This window comes from Bos taurus, chromosome 21, assembly GCF_002263795.3.
Source record: "Bos taurus isolate L1 Dominette 01449 registration number 42190680 breed Hereford chromosome 21, ARS-UCD2.0, whole genome shotgun sequence".
In the NCBI taxonomy this organism is placed as follows: Eukaryota; Metazoa; Chordata; class Mammalia; order Artiodactyla; family Bovidae; genus Bos; species Bos taurus.
Window position 1 is genome coordinate 44,246,177 of NC_037348.1, and position 22,343 is coordinate 44,268,519.

General features: G+C 43.0%; 1 protein-coding gene across 8 annotated transcripts in view; it reads left to right on the forward strand.

The window, feature by feature from the left end:
* The window catches only part of NPAS3 (neuronal PAS domain protein 3), a 959,011-nt gene that overhangs the window by 916,361 nt on the left and 20,307 nt on the right, over window positions 1–22,343 (forward strand). For all 8 annotated transcript variants that reach the window (XM_059879434.1, XM_059879430.1, XM_059879431.1 and 5 more), the window contains 2 exons: window positions 10,022–10,215; window positions 14,449–14,555. In XM_059879434.1, the coding sequence (XP_059735417.1) occupies window positions 10,022–10,215; window positions 14,449–14,555 (301 nt within the window). The remainder of the gene's footprint in view (window positions 1–10,021; window positions 10,216–14,448; window positions 14,556–22,343) is intronic.

Consider the following 22,343-nt stretch of genomic DNA (forward strand, 5'->3'; position numbering starts at 1 on the left):
TAGGAGCTCGTGAGTGCTCAAGAAAAGAAAGAATATGATATAGTGTTTCCACAGGCATCTATAGGTGAAGGATCACTTGGCATAAGTCTAATTCCGGGTCTTTTTTTTTTTCTGTCTTTAATGCTGTTGGAAATACAATTGCAGTCAGTTACACTGGGAAGAACTGCCTCTGTACCTCAAGTCAGGGACATTAAGCCATAGGGGCCTCCAGGGGCCGTGAGGGGCGATATCCCTCCTCCACATCAAGTGACAGAGGACTAAAAACGCTGCCCTCCACAGAGGTGGTGTTCCTCTGTCCTTCTCTAGGAGACTTTAATAAAGTAACTGAATGAAACGAAATTTGATCAGATGTGTATAGTTCAGCCTTCTTGCTTTGCCCCTTAACAATTTATAAAGGTGTTTCTACCCATGGTCCTGTTTGATTAAATGATATTTGAAGTGTTCCACTCTCTGAGAAAATGTGGTTTATAGCCTTGGCATACATTTACATAATCTCGTTAAGGAAATCTCTTCAGCTTACTTAAACTATCCCAATAAAAAAAAAAAAAAAATCTTATCTCTGGTAGAAGAAAGACTGTTTTCTCCAAAAGGAATAGGAAACAAATATGGAGTCTGACCACATTTTGAGAATCTAAGGCTCTAATTGTAGTTACATTTTTTATGTTATATATTTGAAGCTTGTTAACAGAGATGGATGAGAAGCAATTGCTGTGTTTGGAGGATACAGTCATGTAAGAAAAGAATGCTGTGGCTAATGTTTTTTAAATGTGGATTTTAAAAATAATTTTTTATGTGTTGCCTTGGAAAATGTTTATACATTTAAAAAAAAAAAAACTGAGGGTGATAAATTACCACCAATCTCTCAAGCTCCCCACTGGAGCCATCAAATTAAGGGTTAACCTCCCAGGATTCCCCTGAATTAATCAGGAGCTAAGCCAGGGGCAGGCTGGGCTAGGGAGAAGGGACTGGCAGAGCTCCACCTCCCCAGAGACGCGTGGGACATAACACTGCAGCCCCCAAGTAAAGGAGCCTTGGCAGGGCTCCCAGCGCCTCCCTCAGGCAGCCCTGTGCACAGAAAACACGCCCCAATCCCACATGAGCCCAGGGTTTCTGCTTATCAAGAGCTGATCCTCCACTTCCAGGGAACCAAGACAAGGGGTTGTGTTTACAGAGTAGAGGGGTTTTCAGCCCTGATTTAACCGTAAATGTACATCTTTTTTTGCTCATTTAGGAAGCAGTCTGTGATAAGCCACTGGGTCATTTTTCTAAGATGTCTAGATCCATTCAGCTCTAGATAAAGATGCAGCTAGATGGACCCAAGAGTGGTAGTTTAGTCACTAAGTCATGTCCCAACTCTTGCAACCCCAGAGACTATGGCCCATCAGGCCCCTCTGTCCATGGGATTCTCCAGGCAAGATTACTGGAGTGCATTGCCATTTCCTTCTCCAGGGGATTTTCCCAACCCAGGGATTGAACCCAGGTCTCCTGCATTGCAGGCGGATTCTTTACTGCCTGAACCACCAGGGAAGCCCACTTTGTGACCCAATGGCCTGCCCTTCAAACAAAACTGAAAGAATGGCTATGCTAACCACTGGCATAAAAGCCCTTGGAATGCTGGGAGGCATGCAGTTTCCAGGTTCCTTTCCAGCTTTAAAGAATCCAGAGTTTGGGGCATAGGACCTTGGAATCCCTATTATTTGTGTGTGTGTTATTTTTTTAATTGGAGTATAATTGCTTTACAATGTCATGTTAGTTTCTGCTGTACAACAAGGTGAATCAGCCATATGTGTACATGTGTCCTCTCCCTCCCACCACCTTGAACTCCCTGTGCTATACCACAGCTTCCCTCTAGCTAGCTGTTTTACACATGGTAGTATATTTATGTCAAACCTAATCTCCCAGTTATCCCACCCTCCCCACTCCCCACCATCATGTACTTGTCTGTTCTTTTACATCTGCATCTGTATTCCTGCCCTGGATCTAGCTCTCCAAGTGATTCTTGTACATGCTCAGATTTAAAAAAGACTAACCCTAGAGGGTTTGGGGTTTTAAATAAATCCCTGATATCAGCATTAGGTGTTGTGGGCTTTCCAATTAAAGAGCAAAATATGTTTCCCCCATGTGCCTGGCTCATTTAGTTATTTGCGTATAGGACAGAGCAAGTTGACTTCGGCTGTAAGAGGAAGAATGCCTCCTTCCTCATGTTTATGCATCATGAGTCTTTGCTTTCAGGACCTTAGGATCTCAGTGAAAACATAGAAATTAGCCCCTGGCTTCCTTCCTTCCTTCCTCTGCCTACCAGAGTTGGGAATGCCCTTACCTACAGCTCTAGGTCTGTCCACTTCTGCAACCCCCCCTTGGTGAATCTTTTCAGCCATCAGACCAAGCATCAACTGGTTGTACTCAAATTACATTCCCCTTCCTGCTCATCTCTTTAACAGTCAAACAAATGGAGTCCCTGGGAATTCACACTTTCTCATTGTCGTCCTTCTACCTGAGAACTGCTGGGGTTCCTCTTCCTTAACTTTGCCCTGAATACTTCCCTTGTACCCAGTCTCACCTCCTTTCTTCTCCACCACCAGAGCTGCCCTTAAGTTGAGCCCATCTAAAACTCTCTCCAGTTCTTGCTAGTCCTCTAGCCTTAAGTGCTAAATCCTACCCAAGCCTGAAGAGCCCTGCTCTTAAGGAAATTTTTAGGGACAAACTTTCAGAAAGCCTCCTCCCAGCCACGTGGTTCCTGAATTGATCAGCACCTCTAGACCTAGTTGATGATGACATTCCGCGTCCACCTCTCCTCTGTTGCATCTCCTCTGGCCCTGGAAGAGGCGTGCATCTTTACCTGCTCCCTGCCAAGACCCAATTTCCCCCTGGACCTCTCCCCTCACCCTCAATCTCACCTCTGCCTTGAGAAGTCAACTTATCCCTCTTCTGTCCTTTCTTATCCCCAATTGCTTAAGTTTCATTGTGAATTATGACGAACATTCCTAGAAGCCAGTTTCTAGAAATAAAATCTGAGATGCTGGAAAGGGAAGGGAACTAACACTGCTGTTCTCCTGCCCCTCACAAAGCCCAAAGGCACTTCCTTCAGCTGCGAGCCCTCTCCTCCCCAGTGTCTGCCTCTATGGACAAGTTCCTGGTCTCAGATGAATTGGTTTTGTTTTTCAGGCCTTGTGCAAAGACTTAGGTTTCAGGAGTCAAAGAGACAGGGACAGAGAGACCTGTTAGGGTATTTTCTCCAACCGATGATAATGCTCTAAATTCAGGAAATCCCACTCCCTAAAAATTTGCATGAAGTAATTTACATGAGGTTGATATTCTCCTGCTGGTTTAGATTAAGTTGTTAGGCTGTAGGCTAGATGTTTAGATTCAGAAGACCCAGCTAAGCCCTTATCTTTCAGCAGGTTGTGGGCCACCAGAGCCCCCATCACTTAAAAATAATTAGCTAACTCTCCCACCCGAGCTAGTGATTTGATGATCTGTATGCTGAACCAGACCTCTACAGGGGAATAAAAGAAAAAAGACCAGAGTGCCAGAAGGAAGCTTAATTTTTAAGGTAAATTTGGATTCCTTTAAAGGACAAGTAAAAAAAAAAATCTCTGAAGATGCTCTAAACCTAGGGAATCATAGTTTTTTTCCTGCCTGCAGCTTCTTGGTTCCTCCCTGTGCCTAGCCTTATTCTGTGCTTTACATTATATGTGGAAAATAATGCACATAATACTTAGCACTTCCTTTTGATAAAGAAAATGTTTCATAGGGCTAGTAGTGAGATTTATTCCTAAAAGAATGGAGAATAGCTTCCAGATGTATTTTCCCATCACAGACTTTCTTTCCTTAAGTATTGACAGAGGGGAGGTTTTATCAAGGTCTTTGTGATGGGCTTGTTTATAATGAGAAGATATTAGTGGAGCGCATCTAAGTGTTTATCACCAACAGATGACAGAAAGGAGCATATGGCAGGAAGAGAAATATATATTTGTCCAAGAATCATGGCTTGTTAACACTCCCACATTCGTCCTAAACTCCGTGATCATGTACTCTCTACATGGCACACGCTCACTTGTGTCCAAGAAGAAAACTAAAAGTCAGGCACTGATTTCTTCAATGTGGAACTGTCAAATGATGCTAATTTGGACATTTTTATCAAAGATGGTGGGATTTCCACTCAGAAATCCTATGCTTACTGCTTCACTGTTGCTGGTGTCCGGGCAGTGCTGTGTAAGGGGTTTAGAAAAATATGGGCTTTAGCATTTTTGCACAGCTCTTTATGATAAAACAAGAACAATGAAAGGAAATGTGAGAACTGAGCTCTTACATAAAACTGAGCTCGGGGTTCAAGAATCTTTTCACTCAGAAATCTCTTTTGAAGAATGTCTGTAGATTAAAGACCAGACCAACACAAACCTTTAGGACACAGAGGCAATTTTTACCTGGCGTTGGCCAAAACCAAAGCACCGTTCCAACTCAGATAGGACCCCTAAACCCCTACTGATTAATTCTTAAAGTAAACTCTGCATTGATTAGCTTGCAGCTGTCCTTGGAAGCTCCTGCCCTCACCATGGAGCTGTCAGGGGAGGGGCAGGTAGGTTAACAGCACAGTGACAGCCCCTCTACTGAGCAGTAGGTCATAGAATTCTCTAGAACTTAGACAGAACCCTAGGTATCAGTACCTGACTCTTATCTTCCCTTTTATATCTGAGGAAACGCTGCCTTGGTCAAGCTAGAGGATGTGCCACAGGTCACCAGAACCAGAACTGAGATCAATTGTTCTGTTTCCCAATTCAATGTTATTTCTAAGCCACAGTATTCCTTTCACTTTAAAATTATTATTTTTATGGTTTCACAGTTCTTGAAATCATATTAGTATTTAGGTTTATCTACTTGTATTCAACATCATTTCTCATTCACCTGCTTAACTGTACAAAAAAAGCCATCCCATTCTTTGGGATATTACCACGGGGCCTGGCGACCATGTGGCAAGCTTGGCATTTATGCCAGAATGGAATTGTGGGTGGAGAAAAAGGGGGCGTAGAGTTTTCAGAAATGGTCACTTTTTAAGCAAAAGTAATCATTATAGAGTAAGAGAAATTCAATTTAGAGAAGTTAAGTTGCTTTAGGCTTCAGATACTCAAAGGGCTGGCATGGTGGGAGGATGCCTTTGGTGTTCTTCTCTTATCTATGTTTTCTCTGTTGGTAATTCCATTGAATTGCTTGGTTTTAAGTATCACCGCCAGTCAAAAAAAAAAAAAACCAAAGTGAAGCACAAACCAACCAACCAACCAAACAAGTCTTCAACCTACCTTCATCTCTCATCTCTTAAGCACTCAACCCCTTTTTCCAACAATCAAAGGACACCTTCCCCAGCATCTCCCAAGGCTGCTCAAATACTAAGTGTCCACAGGGAAATCTTTTTCATCCCTTTGCCAGCAATTCCTGCATTCCCAGTCACCATTTGGTCTACCATCATCTTCTATGACACAGGCTCAAAATCACCATGCTTCTCTCCAGGTCCCATTACCAACTTCTACTGCTTGTACCTAGTATTTGCCCCATCTCTGTCTCTTCTGCTGCTGCTGCTGCTAAGTCACTTCAGTCGTGTCCGACTCTGTGCAACCCCATAGACGGCAGCCCACCAGGCTCCCCCGTCCCTGGGATTCTCCAGCAAGAACACTGGAGTGGGTTGCCATTTCCTTCTCCAGTGCATGAAAGTGAAAAGTGAAAGTGAAGTCGCTCAGTCGTGTCTGACTCTTCGCAATCCCATGGACTGCAGCCTACCAGGCTCCTCCATCCATGGGATTTTCCAGGCAAGAGTACTGGAGTGGGGTGCCATTGCCTTCTCCGGTCTTTTCTGCTAACCCTCGTTGAAATGCTCCTGGCTCCCTGGGTGTCTCCAATAGGTTATCTTTTGTATTTGTTTCTATTGTACTTTATATTCCAGCCCTTTTCTCTATCTGGAACCCCTTTTACCATTCCATGATTATATCTTATGGCAGTTTTAATTTACTGCCAGTTTCATGTAGCCTTCCAAATCCATTCAGTCAAAAGTATTTTCTGCCTACCCTGACATCCCCAAAATTTCATTCTATACCTTTCCTTTGGTGCACACTTTTTATTTAAGAAGATAGTATTTTTTTTTTGAACATATACTGTGTATCAGGCATATACCCAGGCACTTTGTATACATTTCTACTTAATCCTCTCAGCAGCCCTATATCCCAGAGGTCCATATTTTACTGGTGTTGGATACAGCTTGGACGTGGGGACTCCACTCCCTGGGTGATTTCAATGTGTAGTAAGGTTGAGAACCACTGGTAGAAGTCCAAACACTTTAGCCAGACACTATCCTGTAGTAGATATCACCTCTGATGTTCTAAAAAACACATGTTGGACCCCAGCCCAGTCCTACCTAATTAGAATCTCTGGGGCAGGGAGCCTTGGAGTCCATGCTTTAACAACACTGCACAGGAGATTCTGTCATATAACCAGAATGCAGAAACCACTTGAGCAGACCCTATGTCGTCTCCCAATCTTAATATATTAAGAGTAATTGTTTGTTTCCTCTCACTGTATATTGTCTGTAAACTCTTGAGAACTGGTTTACATTTGATCCACCTTGGTCTTCTCTCTGGTACCTATCAAGACTCCTTGCATATGTTTTAGAAACTAAAAAACCCAAAGAGTGCCCTTTGATGACCTCATTAAGAAAACAGAAGACATCTTTACAGAGTACTTACTCTCTGTACTAGGTTTTTAATCCCTAATATGCTGACCTGAAAGTAAGCAAGTCATTTCAATTCCCTGAGCATCATAGTTGCATGACTATGCAGTGCCAGAGCTAGGATATGAACCCAGATCTTCTGATAATACTTTTTATCCAGCCTCAGGCCTTCAAAGCAACTACAAAGTAAAACAAACAAACAAACTGTTTGATACATGTTCTCGCCATGTTTCTAAAATCTAAACATAACTTCTCACAATGGGAGGGAAAAAAAATTGTTGGCCTTATGAAATGGATTTGGGGGAAATACCATAATTTAACCCCAAAATTAGTTACACGACCTAACATATCTTTTCTTCTCTTCAACCTCACTCTCCCCCACCCCCAGATGAACATACACTCAGACAAACACACTCTGATGTTCTTTGACATTTCTTGACAACTGCTTTGTTTATTGCATTGGCGATTTTCTTAGTTTTTTTTTCCCTTCCTAGTTTGTATAGTTTCTCAGACTTTTCAAATAATTTGGGCTTCTGCCATATATGAAATCATTTCAAAGGTTCATATACAGTTTACTTAAGGCAGTAAATTGGCATCTGGTATAAACTTCTAATGTTTTGGTGCAATATGAATATGCACTTAAAACGTATAAAAGCATAACAAAGTTGAAATGACGCTCAAACACAACCTGGTGCTGACAAGTACCCAGTCATGTCCAACTCTGCAACACCATGGACTGTAGCCTGCCAGGCTCCTCGGCCCATGGGATTTCCCAGGCAAGAATACTGGAGTGGGTTGCCATTTCCTTCTCCAGGGGCAAACACAACCTGGAAACATGGATTCTAAGCTCTCTTTGCCATTTCCAAGCCCGATGATTCTGGTTAGGGGAGGAATGTTACAGAGCCACTTTCCTCACTTAAAAACTGAAAAGGAGAATGACCTAAAATAGACTCTCCCAGTTTTTCTCCCAAATACAAATGGCATGATCCTTTAAAGCAATAATTACTTATTTGGCCTGTGGTCAAGATCAAATGTATCATCAGTCCTTATCCTTATTGTTTTTAAGGGCAAACAGAATTATAATGAAAATTTTTATACTTCTTTACGATTTAGAAAGTGTTTACCACAACTGCCTCCTTTGACTTTCATGACATAACTGCAGAATAGTCATTATTATCCCCATTTCACAGAAAAGAAAGACATGCAGTGAGGTAGAGTGGCTTTCTCCAGGAGAACAAAATCAGGAGATGGCAAACCTAGGTCCCTGCCCAACCCAACTTTTGACCCCTTTCAACAGCTCAGTGGCCATGAGCAAAGCTGGAGGAGATCAGAGGCGGGTGGCTCTGACATGCACACAGCTCCCCAGTAGCCTGCCTGGCTTCCTCAAATGTCTGCTATCCCAGATGCCTTTAAATTGCTTTGGAAGAGAATACCAAGTGGGGATTTATTTAACATATCATTTCTGGGTGTGAGTTTTCCTGAGCATTTATAGATCTGTGTTTTTCCAAGAAGCTGAGTGTTCCTGATAAAACAAGACAGATAATGATAAATGAGCATCTATGTAAGCCTAGCTGGGAGGAGGACCAGGGACTGTTAACACCCCTCCTGTGAAGCTAATCCCATTTCTTTTAGCTATTTCTTTATTAGTTAATGAGGTCTTGCAAAAATATGTGTCTGTGATGATGTTTTAGCATCCTTGCCTCTAGGAACATTTTCAAATATTCATAAAGCAGCTCGTCTGACCAAAGCTGAAAGCAAAGGTGCATTAAGCATGAATTTAGTCAACTTCAATGTGGGTGGTCAAAAAGCTGCTCCTAAAATAACCTAAATAATCCTCCTCATTGGTTTCCAGATCCACAGCTCTGGGCTCAAACATGAAGGAGGACAGGGAAGAGTACATTTAGAACAGCCAGGACTCCGAAGGGCGGCCCCATAAGCTTTGATCCTGCTTCCTGACTGACAGCAGAGTGGCTTTGCTTTTGGAAGACTGAATAACTTAAAAACACAATGAAAAAGGAATTACCAGCCTAGTCCCTAGGAAGGAGAGCAGATGCTAGTTCTTATCGCTCCAGGGAGGTCAGAGACCCACTTCCCACTTCAGTTTCCTCCGACAAAGAGGGAAAAGGAGACTCTCAAAAGGTGTCTCTGGTGCTCACGGGTGCATTTGGAGAGGCAAACCAAACGCAGAAACTCGACCAGCTACAAAACTGAGCTCCAAGGTACAGGGAATGGTGGCAAGTACTTCTACAACCTGGTTTGGAGGGTACTCCACGCTGTCACAGGGCACGAGGAACCCAACTAGGGTACACACACACATACATATACACACGTGCCTTCCGTCACCCAGAAGCAGGGCCACACAAATCCTCATTCTTTCCATCTTTTTATGATTTCATTTTCCCAAAACATTATTTAAGGAAACTCACATTGTGACTCATCTCCTGTGTTCAATTCATAAACAAAGGAATTTTTTCAAAAGATGGCTTTATAAAAACGTATCACTGAAAATAATGTGAAGATGATGAACCAACTTTGTTTGGTTCTGGGTGGGTGGCCAGGACTATCCATGGCATACTTTGTCTAAGAAACCAAAAATCGCAGCACACTGTTCTCCCTCCTGTTTCTGAGCAAGTACTTCAGAGCTGTCACCAAAATGGTGCAAGCCTTCCTGATCTACTGCCCTAAGAGCTCAAAGAACAAATCATACGCTGAGGTCCTCTGACCTTTGATCCCAGAGGGCATTGTGATAAAGATTGGTGTTACATGTGCAGGTAACTCAGCACTGCCTAACATGGAATGTCTATGCTCAAAAGGACACATTCATGTCATTGTCACTGAATCTCTTAATCACTGGAGTCTTTGGCTTTTTTGAGAATGAAGGAAAGCTCTGAGCCACACTTCTGAAGAGAGACGTCCATGGAATCCCGTTCAGTAGAAATGTGGAGAAGGACACATATCGTCCACTAGTAAGGGATGAAAATGCAAACATTTCTGTTTGCAGCTCAGGGCTCACTTTATCCTTTTATCTGGTTGTGAACTTCCTCTAAACCTGAAAAAAAAAATAAGTCCTGAAAAATAGCAATAGCACAGTAATAATGTTGCCCTGAGAAATGCTCAGAGTACAAGACTATTTCTCTTTTGTCTCTTGCCTTGAGGACACTGAGGGCACTTTGACAGCCCTTATGATTACACCAGATTCAAGCTAACATTCATTATTCCAGATGCGATTCTGCATTTCTCAAAAGAAGTACTGTTACAGCCCGGATGTAAATTTGACTGTGTCCTGTACTTAATGTTCTATTCCAGGTGATTCACATAACGGGCCGGCTACGACTGAGGGTGTCACTGTCCCACGGGAGGACCGTCCCCAGCCAAATCATGGGGCTCGTGGTTGTGGCTCATGCCCTGCCTCCCCCTACGATCAATGAAGTCAGAATTGACTGCCATATGTTCGTCACTCGAGTAAATATGGACCTCAATATCATTTACTGTGAAAATAGGTACTTCGTTTTTGTTTTCATTTGCCCTGTTGTATGTTGCACATTGGTAAGGGCCGGTGTTTTCAGCAGTCTGAAGGATTTTACTCTCCCAATGAGGCTCATTATAAATCCTGATCTTATTTTTAATGGCTGCTTGGACTGACACCAACCATGCTTTTTATTTGAAATTTACATCACTGCCCTGATTTACATTAGGGACAACAATGGGATGAATTAGGATACCCAGGCATCCATATGCTGTAACTGAGACCCATTTTGGCTGAGAACCCAAGGAGAGAGCAGGACTGAGACATTCTTGGCAAAACAATGCAGCGAGAGCTATCTCCTAATACCTCAGCCAGACCCCCTTCCTGACTACTGCAAGGGCCCAGCCTTATGATGGGCAGTGTTCACACGGGCATTGAGTACCTTCTCCTAGTCAGCTCAGGCTGCTGGGACTAATCCCCATAGACCAGGTGGCTCAAACAACAGACATTTCTCACAGTTCTGGAGGCCGAGAAGTCTAAGATCAAGGTGCAGGCTGACGAGGTTCCTTTGGTGGCAGGCTGGGGTAGGGGTGGGAGGTGGGGGTGCAGGGTCGGGGGTGTCTTCCTGGCTTCTTGCTATGTTCTCATATACGGGAGGGCAAGCTCTGATCTTTCTCCGTATTATAAGGACACTAATCCCATCATGGGGGCTCCACCTTTATGACCTCATTTAAACCTAATTACTCTCAAAGGTCCCACCTCCAAATACTATCCCAAGGTAGGAGTGGGGGTGTAAGGACTTCAATAGACAAATTTAGGAAGTACACAAACATTCAGTCCACAAAGCATGTAGAGAACAAATAAGAATTTGAGATTCCCTAGAGGAAAAAAGACAAAAAAGAAATTTGCAGAACTCTTCAATAACACTTCATAAGCCTGAGGATTTCACTTGGATAGATTAAAGAAAGATGACCCATCATATAAGTGACTTGGCAGCCCTTCCTCACACTGAGCTTTTACAAAAGGACTTTTTAGCCTCTGGTTAAGAAGTTCACTGTTTCATTAGGCACAAAGCAAGGGACAAGGAGATGGGACAGTGCCCCTTCAGACCTCTCACCTAGAAGTCACCAGTCTATCATCAGGCTGATGTGAGGAAGAGAGAATCCCGGGGCAGGAGGAGGGGGTGGAGGGGAGGTGCTCACGTGTGGCTGTGGAAAGGAAGCTTGGCAGTGTTGTTCCTCCTTGGGGACAGGATTGGGGGGCGGGGGTGGGAACAAAAGAACAGGTGATCAAGTGGTTTAGGAAAGTGATCTCTCTCCCGGGCCCAGACATGAAGAAGACAGGCAGTGCCCACATCCAGTCCATTGGGAAGCGCTAAAGATGTTGGGATCAAACTAGAAATGTCTGCCCTTCCCAGTCAGGCTTTGATTCAGAGGAAAGGATTCACTGGGAAGAGATAACCCACCCAAGCTTTAGCGTGTTCAGGCAGGGAGAAGATATCATGAGCCTGTCACTATTATCTAATGAGTAGTTCAATCTATTTGTCAAGTTTTGAGAGTATTTATTAAAATTCTTATCACCATGACTATACACCTACCTGGCTATGTGCAAGGCATTCTTCAATGGCCACAGAGAATCAGGAAGATGAGTTCAGCAGAATGAGTAGCTAGAGTTGGCCAGGAATAGTAGGGAGTGCTAACATTTATTGAACACTTCCTACACCCTCAGCGGCGTGCGAAGCACATTGAAAGCGCTATCTCATTGAAGCTTCAGGACAGTTCTGGAGGCTGGTGTTGCCCATATCCACCAGTGCCAGGCAGTGTCAGCTTAGAGAGAGAGGGTAAGTGTCTTGACTGAGGCCAAGACTTGAACTCTATCTGTCAGACTCAAACACCCTAGCTCTCTCTGCAGGACCTCCCTGCGCTCCCTGTCTCTAATTTCTCTTCAGAAGCCAGGTTAAATGGTATGGAAGCGGTCCAAATAACCACTGTGGGGATCTTTCATATGTGTGCACCCATGAAAGAGAATATACAGCCCATAAAGCAGTCTCTTCTGTTTTAAAATGTACAACATTGGATACCCAGGGAGGCGGCAGACAGTCAAAGCATGAACTATAGCTTTGCGTCTTTGAAAACAAATGTCAGTTCCCTTGATTGAGAGTTCTACGAGCACCACTCACCACCACCAAAAAAAAAAAAAAAAAAAAATGAAGCCTCATCTCATTTACCTAGCTCCCAGAAATCCTTAAGCCATCACTTAATTCTCAGGCCTGTGGTCACAGGTTGATTAATTCTTTTGATGCACTCCATGGACTTGGGTGCCTGATGGTGCCACTCTAGTAATTGAGATCACTTTCTATGGCCCACTTCATGTATCTTTCCTCCCATTAAAACATGTCTTTTTTTCCACAACCCCTTATTAGCCAGTATAATACAGCATTATTTCCCTACTGAAGATGACAGTAATTATTTAAAAGGACCCTGTTAGAAGTAATTGCATATTTAATCTGAGAGAACAGCATATCTTGTGTGCCCAGCACCATGCTACATTCACATCATTTCATTCATTAGTACCCTCACCAGCCTCTGAAGTTGTTTCACAGATGAGGAAACTGGGTCTCAGAGTATAGGTTGTCATCAGGATTTTGATCCTGATATACAGGTTGTCAGACTGGTCTAGGGTTTTCTACACATAGATGAAGAGGTCTTTGAACACGGAGCTCATCACATTCACCTTGATAATAGGCTCTGGGAGTACATAGAAGTGTTTCCATTGTTTTGAAGGATTTCATTCAAATAAAAAGTAAACTAAAGAACTCTCTTCCCTAAAGAACCGGGTGCCTTTCCCCAGGGTTCATTGTTTACTTAGGGAATTGCTAACTAGAAAACAGGGGCCTCTCCTGGACTCTCCTCAGAATCCCGGGACAGCCTTGGGCAAAGCCAACCTCTGATGCTTTCAGAGGATCCAGCAAATTCCAGAAACACCATGGAGGGAATGAGGGCCTTTAATGACATCCTTATTCACTCGTTTGCAGAAAGGGGGTGTGAACTGTGCTTGGAAAGCAACTAATGGTTTCAGGAAAACACCAGCTGATCTGTTTTATACCAAAAAACCAAGGACTCGTGAGAAAACACTCCAAGAATTCTATTTTGGCCAAAGATATGATTTAAATTGCTAGACACTGAGAAATTCACTCCCTGGGTAGGGTATTTTCATTATATCCCATATTATCCTGGTTTGGTTTGGTTTCTTATTTCCTTGCCTTTGGGGGTCAGATTTCATTCCCCCTGCAGCGCTCTCACGGGTTTCTTCAAGGTGTCATAGCTAAAGATTCACTTAATATTTGATAAATCATAAAACATAAAAAGCACAGGGGCAGTAAAGAGAATCAATTAAACAAGAGATAAATTCTCTCTGGGACGGACGAAAATGAACCTGAACTTGGACGGGGAGGAAGAGAAGCAACATTTCAGCGCGTTTGTGTAAACCAGGCAGATTCCACACCCCCCAACGTGTTTTCCAATTTTTGTTCTATTTTTCTGTGCTCCTGCCTGAGGACATTGGCATCTGGACAATCAATGACAGAGGCTTACACACACGTACAGTCGAGCACAAGCCCAGCAGAGCTGCCGAAATGGTTTAAAAGTTTGCGTGTGGAATCCACCACAAAGTCCCAGTTAAAAGGGCTAGGAGTGAGAGCTGAGCTCTCAAATGACTCAGACAAAAAAAGATAATACCCCCAGGCATCTGTATGTCTCAGCATTTAAATTATATCCCTTGAAATGCCAATTTGGATTTTGTGCCAAGAAGCAGTCGAAGCCTTTTTTCATGGAAATACCCAATAGAAGACCAATCTGTTTAAATGAAAGGTGTCTCTAATCATTTGGTATAAACATAACATGTTTTTATTTTATTATGTAACCTTGAATTATCTTAGCCTCTAATGAGGATCTCGTATTGTTACTGATTCTCAATAATTTCATGGAATTATGTTGTCTAAATGCATATTCCGAAACTAAAGAAAAAAAGAAAAACCTAGTTAATTATTTCAACACAACTGCTTGATCCAGCGCATTTCTGGCTTCAGAAAAGGACTGTTACATGTTAAAGAAAATTAATTTTATCTAAAAGGGGTTTTCCCTCAGTGCCAAGTCCTCGCAGGTACCCTGGTACAAGGAAAATTGTCAGTAGATCTGTTTCTAAGTCACTGAACTATTTGTATATTTCCCTTGCTTCTGATTTCCAGCCTGTATTCTTCTCTTTGTAGGATTAGTGATTATATGGATCTGACCCCCGTAGACATTGTAGGGAAGAGATGCTACCACTTCATCCATGCCGAAGATGTCGAGGGCATCAGGCACAGTCACTTGGACTGTAAGTACCTCCGGTGCGCGGGGACAGCCCAGCTGGGGTCCTCTCTCCTGGATGCTTTTTTTTTTTGGTTTCCATGCCAATTTCTCCCTTCACATCTCCTGCACATTTGAGATGACTGTCAGTGCACAGTGAGAAAAAGTGAGACATAAATCACTTCAACTTGTATTGGAATTAGATTGAAAGCTGGATCTCGGGGCCCGGAGAAATTGCTGGATCTGTAGGTGCTCACCCCGGATTTCGTGGTCTCCTGTGTGCTCTCTCCCATGATGTAATGGGGGGACCTTTGTCTTAAGTGCCTTCTCGACCCTTTCATTTTCTAGAGCTACTTCCACTCTGAAATTTGTGGTATCCGTTTCAAAATAGACGTGGGAAAAGACAAGTTCAGCTAGGCCAGAGCCTCATAAAAATTCCTACTTGACTATCCACAGACCTGGGATGGGGAGGGGGAGGGGAGGGGCAGAGTGTGGATACTGCAGCTCTCAAAGGTGCTGACTTTTCACTGTATTTCTACAAAGAGGGTTATTTAGAGAGGCGGGTACCTCCATGTCCCGTCTCTTGGAAGGGCCAAAGTCATCTCAGCTCTTTGAGTCTGGTTCCCGGCTCCTGACCAGCAGGCTCACCTCCAAGGCACCTTCTGTGGGTGTTTAAGCAAAGCCGGGCCAGCAGAGCTCCGCTGGGTCCACACAGTGACTCACACACCAGCATCCTCATGTACTTTTCCCTCATCATACTTCAAGGGGCTGTTTTCACTGTGAGCGCAAGGGATCTCAAGTCCCATCGGGAGGCACCGTGGCCCTCTTAGGAAGAAGCTCTCTTTTCCATTGAGAGGTCCTTTTTATGACCATTCCGTAGACTCTTCCTAGAAGATGCGGGCTCTGCCATCTACATTCCTAGAAGGTTCTAAACCCAGTTCTGAACTCTGGTTTTAAATGCGTGCCAGGGGACACAAATGAGATGGTCCAGCTTGAAACGGAAGCTTTTATGTAGTAGGATCAGCCGGGTGGCCTCTGTGTTAACGTTGTCTTCCCTTTCTGGCCATGGTTGAGGACAGCTGTTTGAGCTCTCTCCGGCCCTTTGCAGTTGTTGACTCGTTTCAAACTGCGATCTTCAGAAGCATGATGGAGAGACAGTAAGCTAGCCGGAGTCTCAGAGTGTGAGCACCTCGCGCTGTGTGTTGAACCCTGCATTAGCAGCACTGGCGTGGGAACGGGGTCAGTGTCAAGCTCTGTATGTGCTGTGTCTCTGGGAAGAGGCTGGCTGCGAGGCAGCTCTGGCAGATTCTACTCCCAACCCTGAGTGCGTGCCTTGGTATGGCTCCTCGGGGATTTAGGGAGCCCACTTGTTGCTGAGAACAAATGGGTGTCGGGTATCACAGGAGCAGATGGTTCTTCAATTAATTGAGGGGAAAAAAATGATGCTGTTTCCTGAAAAGAAACATTGGGTTCTTTGTAGCTGGGAATTTAGAGAAAATGGAGAAAAATCAGGATCTTTGGAGGAAGCTGTGAGTACATTTTGTGATGCAGATATGCCAGAGATTCAGACTTTTAAAATGAATGCATGTTTGTAAGACACAGTCATAGACCATGTGCGTGTATGTGGATTTGGGGTGGGGGGGTGCTTTTCCATTCTGGAATCTTAATCGAGGTCTAAATTCAGAAACCTGATGCTGACAAAAAAGAACTTTGTCATCCTCCGTTATTATTTGGAAAACGTCATGCTATCTCTCTGGGATTTGATTTACAGCTTGAAGAAATACAATTCCTCAGGAACAGTGAGCCAGGGCAGTTCATTTCTTCCCATAAAGCAAAGGTCTCCAACAAATACATTTGAAGCCATCCTTTCCGATCTACTTTTATCTCGTTTTCAGTACCTGGAATAATTTGAGCGTGCTGAAAATAAACAACTCCGTCCACCATTCAGTATTGTGCTAGTATCCTAATTTTCCTGGTATCTTGCCAACTAATAAACACAGAAGGTATGCTTTCAAATTCTGTGATTTTTTTTTCATTACTTGATATTGACATACTGGCTATTGCTTTATGATTTTGTCTGCTAACAATGATTGACTTCAGTCTTTCAACTCTTATACACATGACTTCTAATTTTAAGTTCTTTTAATAACCTTAAACGCATGAAAAACAAATAGAATGAGCTGGTAATTCAGCACAGTAAAATACACTTCACATATTTAGCTATCACGCTGTGGAATAACTCCACAATGTCAAGTAGCACACAATTAGTAAAACTGTAGGGGGAGGAAAAAGGAGTGTTTTGATCCTGAAGAATTTTGATCCTAATCAGATTGAGATTTCAGCGTTCTTGTAGTGCTTAATATCTTCAATCACACACACACACAAATCAAACCGATGCCAGTGTCAGCTTTTGCATTCGGTGACTGAAATAAAATGCTAAAATATACAAATGCATCTCGCTTTGTACAATAAACATTAACATCATTATAAAGTAAGATTGAGTCTAAAACTGTGTGATGGAATGTCTGATGTTTACCTAATTCTCAAACCAAAGCCAGCCCAGTAACAAAATGACAGAGCATGTAATAAGTCTTGGTTGTGTAAACACTGGAAGAAAAGGCAAAAAGCCAGCACAGCATCTTGCTTGTCCAGAGCCCTAGGCTATTACTGAACGATGCCTCAACTGTGCCTTCTTGGCAGGAGAAGGTCATGGTGACATGGAATCAGCTCAAGAATAAGATAGAATTCTAAAACAAAGGGATGGTTAAAAAATAAACCACATTAACTATTTAGCTTTTCCTCCTAAAGCTATTGGCACAATTCCTGGCTCTGTCCATGAAAGGCAGGTTGTAGTCATCTGATCTTACTTCTGATATTTTGAGATCTGTCTTCTGCTCCAGTTTATGGATAAAACTTTAAAAAAAAAAAAGACTTGACAGCCTTTGATAACTCAAAATGCTATCTTTATCACTCAGATCTATTTTCCTAGCATAGGCAACTGTAAATCTATAGATGAGCTTGTTTCTAGAATAAGAAAAGTAAAAGGAAATCTCAGCTGCACCAGGATTTGACACCTCTGATAAAGTGAACCAAAAATCTCTGGACCATTTACTCTGCCACTGGGTTCACGTGAGACACCCGAGAGGTCGCTGGGTTCCAACATGAAGAATCACTAAGAATTGCATTATATACGCCAATACAGTGGGTTAGTGAAATGACAAAATCACGAGAGTTTAGGTCCTCTTCCGTCACACTGTGCCAAAGACCTGTGTGATACTTCCTTCTTTATGCCACCTCACTGGAGTCACTGAACCCAGCTTCATTGATTCTTCAGGCCAAATTGAGCAAATCAACATTTTAAAGTTTGAACTTTAAATCATCCACATTAGCAATGACTTGAGTCCCTTTGCCTATCACCCTGAAGCTTTCCAGGGTTCCAAGGTGGCGTTAGTGGTGAAGAACCCGCCTGCCAATGCAGGAGATATAAGAGACTCAGGTTCTATCCCTTGGTTGGGAAGATCCCCTCGAGAAGGGCATGGCAACCCACTCCAATATTCTTGCCTAGAGAATCCCATGGACCGAAGAGCCTGGTGGGCTGCGGTCCTTAGTGCCATGTCAGCCTGGAGTCACACACTCCCCTTACCTATAGGAATGGCTCGACCCTCCCCTACTGTGCCTCTGCCTACAGTCCAGTAAATGGAAGGGCAAACCATTAGTGCCATCCAGAGAAACATGCCTCGTGTTGTGCTTTCATCCCTGTCTACAGAAGATGCTCCTTTTGCCTTGAGATATCCTTAGGGTTCTTCCCGGGTCACATCAGCAACGACTCTTAAAACCTGGAAAGAGTGGCCTGAGGGGAAAACTTCCTTTCTCTTCATTACAATGCGTCCCAGCAGCAAGGCTCAAGGCTCCGCACAGTGGAGCTTTAGGGGAGGAAAAAGGAGCTCGAAAGTATAGAAGTGGCATCAGTTTTCCCTTCCTAGAACTGGGCCCAGGATGAGAAAACTCTGGCAGGGTTATTTCAGAAAGAGAGGAGGACTTCCAGCTTGTCTATGAGATCATTAAAGTTAAAAAGCACCACCTACCCAATGCATTGGGGAGGTGTTAAAAAAAATACAGTAGCCTGTTTCTTTCTTAATTACAAAATTCTATACTTCCGAACAAAACGAATACACAGCTACCTGGCATAATGCATTCCATGCTGTTTTGCATCAATAACCCCTACACTTCCCTCCTGAAGGCGTCTCATCGCCAAATGCAAGCCGACTGCTTAATGCAGGACTAATTAGTATACCCCCTTCCAGTCTGCAGGCCCTCCATTGTAATTCCTTCCCAGCTCATTTTTTTCCACAACCGAGCATCAATCAAAGTAAGTGCCCTGCCTGCCTAGGAAACACAAGATGCCCTGCATGCATTTGTCATCTGCCACACAAACAAAGGGGGAATTGAATTGTTGATTTGGGTATGCAGCCATTGCCTGCAGTAGAGGAAGGCTCCAGTGAAGGAAGGAGGGAAGGTGTAGAGTTTGCTGGGTGGGCCACGTGCAGATGGCACAGGGGATGTATTTTCTGATCTTGGATTTTTCCAAGGCTGGGTCTTCAGGGATTTAGCTGCCACCTGATCACTGGCTGGACTTTCCCCCCGCCAAAGCAAATGAGTTTTTTCCTCTTCTTCCATATGAATATGAAAATTCACATGAAAGGAAATGCTCGTAATAGCTGGCACGTCTGCCTTTTTTCAGAAGCCAAGTCAGCCTAGCCTGTCCATTAACTAAAAAGATTGTCACACGGAGACAAAATTAAGTCAGGCTTTTATGCAGGAGCGAATTAGTATTATTACTTTACACCATTTTTTTTTTTTTTTTGGCAAGTGCTGATTTGGGTTTCTAAGTCCCAGGTCAGGCACACAGAGAGAACAGAGACCAGCAAGGGCCTGCCCACCAGCTGGGTGCTCCATTGCATTCTAGAAATGCCAAATTTCAGGCCAAGCCTCAGGTTTACTGAGACCAAACATGCAGTTAACAAAGGATCCCTCGCTGACTCACATTCATGTAAAAGTTTGAGAAGTACTGACCTCACTGGTATTTAGAAGGCATTGTTTTACATGGAGTAAAATACAGATCAACTAGTGATCTTAAGGAGTTCATTTATTCTCCCTCCAAGAGGTGAATTTTATTAATAGTAGTAAAAATGTGAATAGTCAAATGGCTCTGAGGGCATCTCAATCAGTGTTCAAATCAAACAAGCGTGGTAACTCGATTAAGAGTTCAACTTCTTTATAAGCATATAAAGTTTTGAGTATCAGCAGAGAAAGTTAATAGGGTAGAGATGGTAGTAACTGTCAACTTGTAAGCAAACGTCAGTTTTTTCCCCAGGTTAATATTTGTCTAGGTACTTGATGTGTGAATAGGACAGTCATATTTTCCCTGTTCAAGGTCATCTAACATTTGTGAGTATTTACTACAGACAGTTATTATAATTGTTATATAATTGATTATATTCTTTGCAGCCAAAGATGGAGAAGCTCTATACAGTCAGCAAAAACAAGACCAGGAGCTGACTGTAGCTCAGACCATGAACTCCTTATTGCCAAATTCAGACTTAAATTGAAGACAGTAGGGAAAACCACTAGACCATTCAGGTATGACCTAAATCAAATCCCTTATGATTATACAGTGGAAGTGAGAAATAGATTTAAGGGCCTAGATCTGATAGACTGAGTGCCTGATGAACTATGGATGGAGGTTCGTGACATTGTACAGGAGACAGGAATCAAGACCGTCCCCATGGAAAAGAAATGCAGAAAAGCAAAATGGCTATCTGGGGAGGCCTTACAAATAGCTGTGAAAAGAAGAGAAGCGAAAAGCAAAGAAGAAAAGGAAAGATGTAAGCATCTGAATGCAGAGTTCCAAAGAATAGCAAGAAGAGATAAGAAAGCCTTCTTCAGCAATCAATGCAAAGAAATACAGGAAAACAACAGAATGGGAAAGACTAGAGATCTCTTCAAGAAAATCAGAGATACCAAGGGAACATTTCATGCAAAGATGGGCTCGATAAAGGACAGAAATGGTATGGACCTAACAGAAGTAGAAGATATTAAGAAGAGGTGGCAAGAATACACAGAAGAACTGTACGAAAAAGATCTTCACAACCAAGATAATCATGATGGTGTGATCACTCACCTAGAGGCAGACATCCTAGAATGTGAAGTCAAGTGGGCCTTAGAAAGCATCACTATGAACAAAGCTAGTGGAGGTGATGGCATTCCAGTTGAGCTATTTGAAATCCTGAAAGATGATGCTGTGAAAGTACTGCACTCAATATGCCAGCAAATGTGGAAAACTCAGCAGTGGCCACAGGACTGGAAAAGGTCAGTTTTCATTCCAATCCCAAAGAAAGGCAATGCCAAAGAATGCTCAAACTACCACACAATTGCACTCATCTCACACGCTAGTAAAGTAATGCTCAAAATTCTCCAAGCCAGGCTTCAGCAATACGTGAACCATGAACTTCCAGATGTTCAAGCTGGTTTTAGAAAAGGCAGAGGAACCAGAGATCAAATTGCCAACATTTGCTGGATCATTGAAAAAGCAAGAAAGTTCCAGAAAAACATCTATTTCTGCTTTATTGACTATGCCAAAGCCTTTGACTATGTGGATCACAATAAACTGTAGAAAATTCTGAAAGAGATGGGAATACCAGACCACCTGACCTACCTCTTGAGAAACCTATATGCAGGTCAGGAAGCAACGGTTAGAACTGGACATGGAACAACAGACTGGTTCCAAATAGGAAAAGGAGTACGTCAAGTCTGTATATTGTCACCCTGCTTATTTAACTTATATGCAGAGTACATCATGAGAAACGCTGGGCTGGAAGAAGCACAAGCTGGAATCAAGATTGCCGGGAGAAATATCAATAACCTCAGATATACAGATGATACCACCCTTACGGTAGAAAGTGAAGAGGAACTAAGAAGCCTGTTGAAAGTGAAAGTGGAGAGTGAAAAAGTTGGCTTAAAGCTCAACATTCAGAAAACAAAGATCATGGCATCTGGTCCCATCACCTCATGGCAAATAGATGGGCAAACAGTGGAAACAGTGTCAGACTTTATTTTTGGGGGCTCCAAAATCACTGCAGATGGTGATTGCAGCCATGAAATTAAAAGACGCTTACTCCTTGGAAGATAAGTTATGACCAACCTAGATAGCATATTGAAAAGCAGAGACATTATTTGCCAACAAATGTCCATCTTGTTAAGGCTATGGTTTTTCCAGTGGTCATGTATGGATGTGAGAGTTGGACTGTGAAGAAAGCTGAGCGCCAAAGAATTGATGCTTTTGAACTGTGGTGTTGGAGAAGACTCTTGAGAGTCCTTTGGACTGCAAGGAGATCCAACTAGTCCATTCTAAAGATCAGCCCTGGGATTTCTTTGGAAGGAATGATGCTAAAGCTGAAACTCCAGTACTTTGGCCACCTCATGCAAAGAGTTGACTCATTGGAAAAGACTCTGATGCTGGGAGGGATTGGGGGCAGGAGGAGAAGGGGACAACAGAGGATGAGATGGCTGGATGGCATCACCAACTCGATGGATGTGAGTTTGTGTGAACTCCGGAAGTTGGTGATGGACAGGGAGGCCTGGCGTGCTGCAATTCATGGGGTCGCAAAGAGTCGGACACAACTGAGTGACTGAACTGAACTGAACTACAGACAAAGTTTTGCAGTATTGCTATAAAATTTCAAAAATGCCTAAGATATGGGTCTTCACCTTCAAGAAGCTTACATATTAGTAGAAAAGACAGCATGAAAATGGCCCA